The sequence below is a fragment of the Perna viridis genome, chromosome 14 (assembly GCF_037379345.1).
Source record: "Perna viridis isolate PV_CMFRI_1.1 ecotype Kerala chromosome 14, ASM3737934v1, whole genome shotgun sequence".
NCBI lineage: Eukaryota > Metazoa > Mollusca > Bivalvia > Mytilida > Mytilidae > Perna > Perna viridis.
Genome location: NC_142458.1, coordinates 20,370,033 through 20,383,474, shown reverse-complemented (window position 1 = coordinate 20,383,474; position 13,442 = coordinate 20,370,033). Strand labels below are relative to the sequence as shown.

At 30.8% G+C, this 13,442-nt stretch overlaps 1 protein-coding gene across 15 annotated transcripts in view; it reads left to right on the top strand.

Moving 5' to 3' along the window:
- LOC148598567 (potassium voltage-gated channel protein Shaw-like) overlaps positions 1-12,853 on the top strand; it is a 71,618-nt gene extending 58,765 nt beyond the window's left edge. For 8 of the 15 annotated variants that reach the window (XM_088560876.1, XM_088560880.1, XM_088560872.1 and 5 more), the window contains 4 exons: positions 1,075-1,110; positions 6,743-6,913; positions 9,750-9,896; positions 10,383-12,853. In XM_088560876.1, coding sequence (XP_088417002.1) covers positions 1,075-1,110; positions 6,743-6,913; positions 9,750-9,896; positions 10,383-10,534 — 506 coding nt within the window. In that variant the 3' untranslated portion in view covers positions 10,535-12,853. The remainder of the gene's footprint in view (positions 1-1,074; positions 1,111-6,742; positions 6,914-9,749; positions 9,897-10,382) is intronic. The other 7 variants (XM_088560886.1, XM_088560883.1, XM_088560887.1 and 4 more) reach the window with 3 other exon arrangements.
- The last annotated feature ends 589 nt before the right edge of the window (positions 12,854-13,442 follow it).

Here is a 13,442-nt window from a genome sequence, read left to right as displayed (position 1 = left end):
TGCCGTCACCATGATTAGAAATATTTTTTTTATAGTAGTTTAAATTTACGCTCTTTACATTTGTGTCCAAAATAATTAACATCAGACAAATTTTAATAGATCATTCTTTTTTAAAGACATAAATGTTAGTCATTGGTTCATATAATCACTTTTGCTTGACGTCACTGACAAATCCTCGTCTTTAGTATATGCTTACTAGGATAAACTACAATATATAATACAAATTATCAAATTGGACAAGTATGAAATTGACGTATTATTCATTATACAATTCATTATGTAACATATTGTAATGTTCATTTACGCATCTGGTGAAGATAAAATTTAAACGTCAATTTCATATTATGTTAATTTTTAGGACAATTTGGACAAATGAAGAATTGACGCACGTTTAAAAAAAAAAAACAGCGTATTTAAGACTTATATGAAATACATTTTTATTTTGCGTTGCCATCAAATCATTTATTTTAGATTGTAATGTTCTGACATTGTCCATTTTGACCTTATCGCTTGCTTTAGCTATTACCTATTTATTTGCATGCTTGTTATGTACTTTGTAATTATAAATGTCAGCTTCATTTTATGTAAACAAAAATCATTTAGAAACCTCAATTAATTTGCAAGGTCTGGTTGTATATATATATATACATACACATTTATTTTTATTTTTCTCTAAACTTTGAAGTGACATCAACCCTAACAATCATTATACAACCGGACTTTGCAGTTTTTGCTCTGATGTAATGAGTCATTTTTGTAAATGATAAATATTCAATTGATTTTATTTCACACGTTTTAAGTTGTTGCAATGTAAAAAGTATCGTGAATTTGATGTTGTTTTCTGCATCTTAGAAAAGTGTTATATATATATTCTAGATGTTAAAAATGTTTCTATTAGTAGAATGTGTTGCTAACACATAATGCTTCTAACATACATCAATTACCAATAAATCACTAGCGACAGGCGTAAGTTAAGATGAATACAACAAAGCAGTATTTTATATATGACACTACCCTCGCCCTTGAGACGCGATCAATACTTCTGTTTATTTATTAGTATTTTATTCAATACAGGTTTTTATGGTGCTTACCCATTCGGACAAATAGTCGGTAAAGTATCAATGAACTGAAATATAGCTTGCAGGGTGACGTTGCATCTGTTTGATTCTTTCCACCGAAGCATATACAAGTCTAACTAACATGTGAATACGCCTAAGCAGTCATTGACGGGAAGCTAACTATTTTCATTTTGATAAATGGTCTTTCACGGTCAAAGGAAAATAAGTCATTGATTTATTTTCGCGGTCAAAGGGAAGTAATTCATTGATTTATTTTCATTGTTATGGTCTCAGTATCGTATTAATTTTCCCATAGACTTCTATAGTGAAGTGCATATTTTTAGGATTTTTTTAAAAAATATGTAAATTGATTCAATAAAACTTTCACTTATGTAGCATTTCTAAGGACATGTGAAAAAATAATTTCCCGCAAAGAAAATAGGGTGAGTCCACGAAGATTGGACAGAAAAGTAGTCTTGAACTATAAATAGCCATTTTCCCTACTTTCACTTTCGTTTTGCACTCACCAAACCAACCTTTTCAGTGGAACATTTTTATGATATTATGTTAGATTTTCTTTTAAAAAAGTTCTTCATCTTACAGTGTGATGTTTGCTCTATTTTTTAAGTCATTGTTCATGTCTTTTGACAAAACATTAGTTTGTAGAGAGGCAAAAAGAAAATGCACTATATTTTTATGGCATCCATGTTTTGACGTACACCCGCTCAGGGATATGCAATACGATACTGGTACCTTATATATGTCTTTTGAAACGATATTTATTTCATGGCCGATGCAATCTGACCTACCGATAAAGCTATTTATGCAGGAATGTATTAAAACATGATGGAAGATTTAATTCTGGTTTTGTCATTCAATGGTAAACAGAATGAAATATTTATAAATTCATTTGGATATCTACGTCTGTTAATAAACCTGCAACAAAAGAGACAATTCAATGTTTTATACTTGCAATGGCTAATTGAAACAGTGTGTCACCACTTTCAATTCAACTCTATACGATCTCGGTAACTTTCTAGGTAGCTATATAAAAGACGTGTTAAGTAGCCGTCTTGTAAGAATCATGCAAAATCTGAAAAATGGGATATACTAAAAAAAAAGACTACTTATTTTTATTTTTGTAATCAAGTTGTTTTATGGGTCTATACTATGGAATGTGTAATTATTCATTCAAATCTGCCTCTTAGAAGATAATCAACATTAAAAATCCAATAGATTTTATTGTATTTGAGTTTCATTTACAGACTTGTATCCTTTAATTTTGAAATCTACAGTGCATTATATCTCCTAAGAAAATGGGTTATATATAATACTGAATGTTAATTTCTGTTTACTATGGCAATTAGAACAAAATATCAAAAATACAAATATGTAGGTTCTTTACCCATGAATAACATTTTGCTTGATTCATTGCTGGAGTGCTACTTAAATTGTTTATAGATTTTTATTATTTTCTTCACAAAGTTAGTAAATCCTAATCCTCCATCTCTAACAAAAACTATAGGCGTTTTGATATTGGACAATTAGATCATAACCTTATTCAAATCATATGAACGTTTGGTCGAAGTTCTACCCAGAAGGTTATGTAAACACTTTGTGTATAATTAAGAGTTTTATTGAACGTGGTAACAATCGCTTTTAATATACCATAAAAAAGGTATGCAAGTTAGCTTCCCAGGTAAACTGATAATATATTACTTAATTTTGGGATCTTACTCGGGCCTGTATTAGGATATATTTTGTAGTTTGTCTTACGTTGAATATTATTTATACTCTGTCTTTATTTTCGAACAATGCGAACAAAGTTTAGTATCGTGCGTGACTGTTGTAGCAGAACGACATGCAAGACCACATGATTATGAATAAATTAAAATCGAAAGATTATGTAAAATGATTTTACATTTAACATTTATAAAATGCAAAAGAGCAAGCTAAGCAGACAATATTGTTTATTGTATACAATATGAAAATGCTGTTCTCAAGAATTCTGATGTCAACACATATTTCAATGTTTAAAATGAATAAGTATTTGTTGAAAAATGATAATCATGATAAACAATTGCATTTTTTTCCATGAACGTATGTTTCGCGTATTATCCATTCACAAAAGCTTTGCTTCAGTAGACATTGTAAATGTTCTTAACCTCGCATCCATTCTTAATTAGTTAAATTTAGGTTGATGATTCTTGTTTATCTCTTTTCTCATATTTCGCATATCGTTGCTACGTAGTTTGTAGTTTTTAACTTTTGTTTTACATTTTTTATTGGAATATTTCAACTTTTTATTTCATTTTGATTTTTTATCCATTGATTTGCCTTTTTTTTTATCAAGTCCCTAAGAACTAACTATAAAGTTGTCACAGACTTGTATTTGCAATAATAAAGTTGTTGAAGTCATCATTGGTTCGAGGAAACTATATAAAAATGAACAATGTTCTCGTACATCAATTTGATCTTTCAATTAATAATTTTGGACATTGCAAATGAATTTAATGAGATAATATAAGAAAATGGCTTCTGAGAGACTTGCAAGACTAGATCAAAGATGAAAGTTTCGCACTTACAAATGTATTTTATGTTTTATCGTTTGTAAATAAAGACATTAGAGCACTAGTGACATATTAGAGGCTTAAAGTCGTAAGTGTGAAATCGATCGTAAATCATGACGTCACTATGCTATTTTAGTTTATGACGTCATGACTTACGATCAACTTTACACTTACGACTTTTTTGTGAAATCGAGACCTGGAATTCAAAGCTTATACTGATTTGACATTCAAGACTCTTTGTATTTAATAGGAACTGTTTGGCGTGTTTGATTCTATAATGGATTACCGTTCGAATCCTCCCTTATCTACGAATTTTCACATGTGCGCAACTATGTATTACATTGTAACCGAACCAATGATGAAGATTCACTTGAAGTTTTCATTAAATAGATTATAAATAAGATTACATCCCGTTGACAAATTAGCACTAAATAGAGGCATTTAATTGATTAAGATTGCTTAGAAAATTATTTATCTCTCTAAGAAGTGATATTTGAATAAGACAATAAATGAAGATAACTGAATCTTTATCTAATATTGTTTTGTTTTTAGTGAAACATCATTTTGTGTAAATTACATTGTAAAACATCAGATGTTTTATTAAGCTGTTTATATTGTTTATATACGAACAGATACAATTTTCATGGACTGGAGAGATAAAGGAGATAACTTGACCACATTTTTTAACTGTAGGATTTGATTTATGATTACTTACACAAAACACACACACCTCACACCTTCTACCACAAAGTCTTCCAAATTTATTCACGCATTTGCACAATATCAATATCTAATATCAATACTGTAATTCCTTTAATGACAAAGGTTATACATGTACTCAGCATATTGAAAGAAAGCATTGAATATTGATGTCAAGAACGCACAAATTGTTGATATTATATTGTTTTAAGGAGGTAGACCTAGGGTAAGGGACATATCTCTTACAATACATTGGAACGTTTGTATTTACCATTTTACATCAATCTCATGTAAGCATCAAAGTAACTCAGACTTATCTCATTCTGTTTGAAAGGAAAGTTTGAAAGGCTTTGGTGCAATTTAATATAATACAAACATATTTTTGATTTCAAGACTGATTTCCCTGAGGTCTTTCTCCTTAAACTACGATATTTTTCTCGAAAAGGGTCCCCTTTTCTACTATTATACACTTAACATTGGTTCTGAGGCGAAATAAAGTTTGTTTTTTTAAATTAATCTTAGGAATGATCAATTATTTTACAAATTTCATTAAATTTATTTTTGAAGTGCTTATAAATTGGTTCATTATATATTCATAAATATGTATTTAGCCATATTCCTGAGTTATACATGTTCAACACTTGACCACATGGCCAAACAATTGATAAATATTGCAGTTGTCAGTGTAGACAAAATTATTGACATTTGTTATATGCAAATACCACAATAGCTTACGTTGTCGATTTGTTATACCCATCTATCTTTTGTGAGTTTTATAATGATCATGGTATCCGTCTGTCTGTCTGTCCACAACGGTTTTGTTGCGTTTTACCTACAACTATTTATCACAACCACTTTATATTTCGAAAGAAATTTCTAAAAAAAAATTGCCATATCAGAGGCTTCAATCTCAGACTGAAGCAAGATTAACCCTCTGTTAAATATTTGGTTACTTTGGGTGTGGAGTGTAGTATATCCTTCATGAGCTATGCTGCTTAGTTTTTTCTAGTGTTTTTTTTTCTATTTTACTTCATTTATGTTTATCATGACCAAAACAGAAACAAGACACAACAAACACAATAAGACAAAATAGTCACCTTTCTTGTTAAATAAGGATTTACTTTGTCTGCCTTATCTGTGTGTTCCATCATTTTCTTTTTTTTCTGGAATCTGAATTTACGTTTGTTATATTATTTTTAATTTCGGAATATGCTTTTGCATTTCCTGTGTAAAATTTCAATTTCAATTCAAAATGGTCATTTTGTTGCAAATTTTGAAATCATGAAAATAATATTGTAGGCATCATGATAAATATTTTAACATTTGTTTCATTGTAACATAGTTCGATAAAAAAATACCAAAATACCAGGTCATACATATTATTTACCGTATGATGACGTCACCATCTCAATATCCTAAGCATTTGTGAAACTGAGATTAACATCATTTATCTACAGGACTTATTCCTGATGCTTAGAATTTCAATTAAAATCATCGGTTTCATGCCAATATATCAAATGAAGTTATGTATTGATCTCGGACCGTTGCCAATGGGAACATGTTCGTTTTTCATGATAATAATATATTTATTACATTAATTAGCAAGTGATATCAATATTGGCGGATATCCGATTTTAAGAATTATTTCATTATTTCACGAATAATTATGGGCAACCATTAGCTCTAAGTGCTTTGGGTGAATTTTATATCGATCATAAACTCTTCCTTGTCAGCTATTGCATGACAGATGTAGACTAAACTTTACAAGTCTTTGTAATTATATGGCAGAAACGGAAACTATTTAAAACCTTATATTTTTAGAATCTTGATTGTTGCTTTTTTATAAATTCATCTTGGTAACATTTTGATTTCAGTAGTGTTTCAGTAGTAATGTAGTAATTTAATGTCATTTGAGATAATACTATCTAATACACTGTTTAAGGAATTAAGTAATCTGCTTTGGCTTATTGTGGAAACAACTACTAAATGAACCACAAAATGTTTGAGGTTTTGATTGTTTAAACCAGTATTGCGCTATATCCAGATCCCTGGCTAAATACCCTTATTCTGACACGAGATAATGGTTCAACGTATTTGTTATATTAATGATCTACTTGTTTGTATTAACTATCATTCATCTAATCACATAGGTGCTTTAGTTGTGTGTTTCACTAATACTTAACAAATGTATTAATGTAATCATGGAGTAGATTACTTGGGATAAAATGGCGAACAAAGCTATACGTTTTAATAGTTTTCCACTTGAATGTAGAAAGTATAAATAATCTAGAATTTCATTCATGCAGAAATGAGGATTTTTGCCTCTTATTTGTTTTAGTTTCATTCTAAATCTCATTAGAAATCTACTCCATGTGCATGGCTTGTTAATATTGCTGTTCTAATGTTCTGCTCTAGGCCGGAATGGAGAAGAGAGTATTCCGATGTTGATGCTTAATCACACTGATAAAGAGGACTCCCTACCTCGGTCCCGACCGCAATCCAATCTTGAAAAGTCTCCACCTAGACTTGTGGAAATAAGCTCCAATCCCGGTACACCACTAAAAGTAACTGAAATTAAAGCGTCCGGTTAGTATTCAGGTTATTCCGAAACAGAACAAGACATTATATGTAAACTTTTCGCTTCCTGTTGACTTTGATTTTTGGTAAAATTTTCTTTTTCCACGCTTTACTACTTTATTCCTTTACCAGGCTTTGGCTTACCTCCCCTGTGCTTGCTTTAAACTTCATGTTTGATCTTAATGCTATCCTCCATTGTAAGTGTGGCATGCATTTTACGTAACCGCATTTCATGTATATTGCTTGCTTGTAATCTTTAGCATGCTTTATTCTATTCCCAGGATTATTACCAGTTATTTTGTTACTTCCAAATGTGCAGATGTGAGCTTCTTGAGCAATGGAAGTGATTTTGTATACAAATCCGTATCTTGTACGCATCATGTACGCATACAACGATTTGGTATTAACATATAACAAACGCAAGTGGCTGCTACTTGATCATTTATATTATAGCACGTTAAACCCTAGAACGTATATATTAGTATTCTGGATTTTTCAGAAAACAGATTTACCGCCGTCTTTCAGTAATTTTCTTTCATTATAGCATGTATCATATAGGGACCATTTAATGGAATTTATTGTTTTCCTTACATTTAGAATTATTCTTAACAAAACATAATGTATTTCTAAGATTTGATTGAACCAAATTAAAAAGAAATGCTAACAAATTATTCCCAGGAAATATTTTGGTGATGAGGAGATAATTGACAAAAGGGGAACAAACCCTGTTAAATGCAACTATGAAAAAACAAAAAACAAAGAAACAAAAACAAAAATAAAACAAAACAAAAAAACTAACAGAAAAATCAAAACAAATATCAAATACAACAGTCGTTCAAACGGTGTACATTTGCGATTATAAATTTATCATTCCCCTTTGATAACCATCAAAAGTTCATCATATATTTATATTTATATAAATTCTCAACGATGTAAGAACTGTCAACTTTCCGAATTTGCCAATTTCTGCTTCGCATATGGCCGTAGCTATTTACAGGATTTTTACAATTTTAAGCAATGGTTTTACTTTATCATACAGTCATTTATTATGTAGCCAACATTTTGCAAGAGACTTTTTTTTGCAAAGTTTGCAAGCAAGAAAAACCGCGATAATTAATATCAGCGAATAGGTCTCTTTATAACTGTATTCATCTCTGCCAGCGCGTTAGCCACCGAACTAAATAGCAGCAAAATTGGATTATCTTACACCACAAAAATAACACCACAAACATTTATTTCAACACACTGTGAGAACTACCGTAAAGGGTATATATTTTTTTTTAAAGTATACCTAAATTTTTTTACTTTAAATTTTTCCTTTTAAAAATCAAAAGGGACACCATGTATTTGTTTTTGTTCATGTAATTTGTACTCTCTTGTTTGATGAGTATCATTATGCCATGTAATATGGCGCAGTGTTTTATATCATCTTCATTCAAGTTGAATTATCCAGTCGTCTTAAAACTTTGCAAGAACAATTCAGAATTGATATATATCACAAAGTACACGAATTTGTAACTTTACAATCGTTCTACCAATCCGATTTCGTGTTTGTTTTTGTTTTGTGAAAGGATTTTTAAGTAATAGTCAGCATTTTCTACAAACTGTTACTTTACAAAAAAAACCAAAAATGATTACGATTGAAAGGCAACATTGATGCTTGGTCGACTTCAATTTTGAAGTAATATGTTACCACACAGTCCAAATTATCAGAAAACCAGCTTAACATGTGATGACAACACAAATATTTTATCAGAAAACCAGCTTAACATGTGATGACAACACAAATATTTTATCAGAAAACCAGCTTATCATGTGATGACAACACAGACATCATATTTAGAAATGACTAGGTATGAGAAGATCTAAAGGTGATAAACATACACTGTAATGCCTAATACACGAGGATTAGAATGTGATGTTCTTTGTAGGATTGATTGTTTTATGTTGTCGATTTCTTTTTGTATGATTGCAAAATGGATTGAAAACTTTCAAGGTCAACTACATATTTCATAATGCGACAATGTTATAGTTCACATGTAACTTCAAAATCTCAATGTGCTTTCCATTATGCAGTTTGTTCCAGTTGAACCAAGTGGTTCGCTTTGATTGAAACACCGACAATCCAGAAGTAGATTTAGTGTTAACGTTTTAGACTCACCTTGTGCCTAAATATACGTGTATACACCTAAGTGCTTGTACCATCTTTGTTCTTTTCCTTACCTTATCCGTGTCTATTTGATGTTTTCTGCTGCTTTCAATTTCCTAGCTTTTCATAATCTTCACTTACTCAGTTTCGCAACCTTGAGCACATTGTATCGTAATTGGTTCTCTACATCAGTTGCTGTATATATGTAAGATTAAAGTAACTACAGGTATATATTATATTGTGTCATGAAATGATTAGCTGGTTTTATTTAGATTATTTTCAGCTATTTTATATTAATGAAAAATACTTCATGAAAGCAATGTCTAAATGCACGCTCCTTTAAATCATTTTACATAGTACATGTCGTCAATACCTGCTAGATATGATTTTTTCTTATTCATTACAAACGGCAAACATTTATATTTTTAGACTAAGAAAGATAACTCTGTTTAAAAAGGTAAAACAATATTTTAAAATCTGAAAAAAAATCATAGAGAACATCGATTATGGTTTTTAAGGATGGCGATTTTTATAGTGTCCTCTGGCGCACACGATACTAAATGAGTGGACGAAACGTTTGTAATATTCTTGTTCTTGGTTTTAATGTATTTGTTATGTTTTACTGTCATTGTTCAAGTAAGTTCGAGTAAAGAAAAATGATGCTTAAAATTATTACATACTCGTACTTTTATTCAGACACACAGGGGAGTGCAACAGCTTTATCAAGCCTAATCATGGCTCCTAAGGCCACAGGACTAGCTCCTAATTCTACCGCTCCACCAACTTCACATCCGAATGCTGTGACAAATTCACCACCGATGCCACGGAATAGAGATACTAAATGTGAGTGACGTAAATTCATCTGTAATTTGAAAAAAAAAAACTTTGAAAGAACATTAAATCAAACAAACATTGATTACAAACTATAACGCGTTTTTATGTCAACTTTTCAAAGCAATGTACATCATGCATAATGCATTCTCAGATTGAAAAAAAAAGTCATGTGAATTTAAATCAATATTTTTATTATATAATTATATATAAAACAAAACAACAAATAAAACAAAACAGAACCAAAAAAAAAAAAAAAAAAAAAAAAAAAAAAAAAAAAAAAAAAAAACAAAACCCCCCCAAAAAACCCAAAAAACAAAACGAAAGAAAACAAAAACAAACTCAAAAATATGCACTAAGTAACGAAACAAAGCTTACCTTTTAATAAGCAAACAGCAATAGTGTTAATTTTAATATCGACCACACATAATAGTGTGATGTTTATTTATCTGCATTTCGTTTGAAAAAAAAATAACGTTTTCATATTTGTTTATTCAGTACTACCGAACAGCGGCCATGTTGAAAATGGCAAAGCAGATGCGAAAGTCTCGCCAACTGATACAAACAAAAATTCTGAACAACGATCTGCAAACCACACTCCCTCGTCCTCTCCACCAACATCAAATAACCTTGTGGCTGTAAATACGTAACACAGGTCTGCTCGTGACGGAAGTAGAATATTGGTAGAGGAGCGCGCACACACCATCGTTTGATGTGTTCACCATTACATGAACACAGATTAGAAGCACACAAGGGACAGAAAATGTCACTCAACAAAATTGTCTTCGTTAGACGTAAAGTGGGACTCATTTAATTGAGCGGTGATGTCGAAACTTACGTAATACTATGAAATTGAAACTGTTGTCCAGCACTGGCGATTTTTATTTATTGATATTAAAATTAGTTGCAATGTCTAGGACATTATTGGAGAGATCTGAGTATTCAAAATATTTTAATTAATAGCTTTTATAAGGCCTTTCTTAAGATAGACATACTATGGTATACAACTGTCCGTCTGTCTCCTACACGTACATGTGCCGTGGGATGATATTAAGTTAAATAATTTACTGTTAAAAGAGGAGCCCTAGTGGAATGAAGTTTACAATTATAAAAAGGACATCAAATCAAGAGGGCAGGACGAATCATATGTTGTTTGCGCTGCTGCTTATACTACAATAACGTACCGTTTACAAATGATACATGTTACCGAAAAAAGATTTTAATACGCGATTATACGTTGTTGTCGTTGTTATTGTACATAGATACTTTTCAGTCGAACAATTTAGGCGAAGTGTAGGTTATGTGTGGACTAAATAAATGATGAAGTCCCCTTAACATGAATTTAAGGTATTATATTAGAACAACTGAGAGTCAGTTTTCAGTCTGACAGGAAATTGTACCCATGGGAACTTTCCGGGATTACTGATTGGGCACAGGCAAAATGACCGAATAGCTCCGAATGAGAAAAACAAAGCGAAATTTTGAGTTAGTGAGCTAGTGTCGTATCTGAACATGGAATCACTCGGCCAACAGACAAATCGTCCAACTTCTACAAGAATTTTGTCGTTATCGATAGGGCAACCCTAGAAAAACTTCATTCCCCCAACAATTTAAACCTAATTCGTATTAAACATTCTTGTTTTAAAAATATATAATTGAAAGGTAATTAATAAAATGTAAAAATCGAAACTGATTTTTTTCTTCTGTCAAAGCAATCATAAAAATCATAAACCTCTATTTTTCCCAATACAATTAGAGAGCAAGAAATAAAACTCACTCATGGGTCAAATTCTTCCCATTTGTTTAAATAGAAATTAACAGACTTACAGTAGTTGTAGAAGAAATGGACGCAATTTCAACTTATCGTTTTTTTTCGTTCGACTAAAAACGGTAGCATAATTGATTTTTTAGTAACAAAGAATAAGAATTGTTCACCCCACAAAGAAGCTAAATAAACAATGTCGAAAATACTTGCTGTTATTGACTGCCAAACTAATCCATGACAAACGATATCTGTGATAAATTGAAAATATGTACATATGCTTGACGTTATTGAATAATGTTTTTTTTTACCACGAGTTTTATGTTTTGTTTTCAAAATCCGAAAATAATCTTATATTCATTTTCAGTATATTTTTTTATCAATTTGTATATCAACCTGCTAAATGGTTGCTAGCTAAAGTTAGTCATATCATGAATACTCGGATTTCTCTATTCAGGGTCCAAATTACAACGCTTCGTTTGATTGTATGTTTACAGTGTTCACATATTGATATGTCATATATCGTTTATCACGTGCACATATTTTATCCAATGGAGAGAACCAATATCTGTTCTCGTCGGATCAACGAGATTTGTGAATCAGAATTGTTTTGTTAACGTATGTTGTTTCATAGATTGTTAGCAAAATTGTTAATTTTGTTTAAATTTTATTATGTAGATATGTATTGATTGAATGACGCAAATTGCTATTTTATTCCTGTATGTAAACTTTGTAACAGAACTTGTATGTCTTGTTATGATACATGTACTCCAATGTAATTAAGTAGCTGTCTTTATAAGAAAGTGCTTCATGGATGCGAAGAACTCGAAGACCCAAAGTTCATTTTAACTTCTTATTTTGAAACAGATTCAATATAAAACAGAACGGATATGGTGAAACGGAACACATGCATGTCTAAATGTTTTGGTCATTTCACATTGAGATAAAAAGTGTATAGATTGTACATGAAATTGGCACTTTGCAAGAGTAATGTTTGAGATGAGTATACGGTTTTCTCCAAAATACAGATGTGTATGTATAAAGGATATAGTTCTGTAAAAAGATGGTGTATGAAGTAAATAAATCATTGTTTGTGTGTTAGGTTATACTGCACCATGAATCACCTCTTCCATTGACAGTGTCTGAATTATAGATGGATCGGTACTTAAATGGACAAATGTCTTTACAAATAAAACTGATTGTTGAAGGGGACATGTTTTTTTCTCGGTACGACTGCATACATATAATTGCTTGTCTTGTCGATAGTCAACTGCAATATATTTTACAAAGAGTAATCAAGGGAACCAAGGTTAAAGCGGTAATAATAATAAGTTAAGTCATAAATAACATTTAATATGCATTTTGTACAAAGAGTACCTCTCAAAATGCTTCAGCTATTTTTATTTATTGTCTTGCTACATTTTCAAACAGTACTTGCATGTATTTTTTAATATCTAATCTAATTTCTAAAAATTTTTAAGTGTTGCGCTAAGTCCCCGAGGCTAAAATGATGTTTAACTTATATTTAAACAATAATTTTGTCCTTTTTGATATAAGGACTAATCAAGAAAATTGTAAGGGAGAATCCATAATACCTTTAGGACTATATAATATAATGCCATATTAGGAATGGAAAATATGAATAAGGACATGTTTTAGTATACCAACCTGACAAAATCTTAAAAATGGCAGAATAAAGTTTTCTTTGAAAAAAAACCCCGATTTTCTGTTTTGTTTCCCTTTACATTTTGATTTCACAAGTAATAACATTATATCATATCAGACGGAGAATGGCA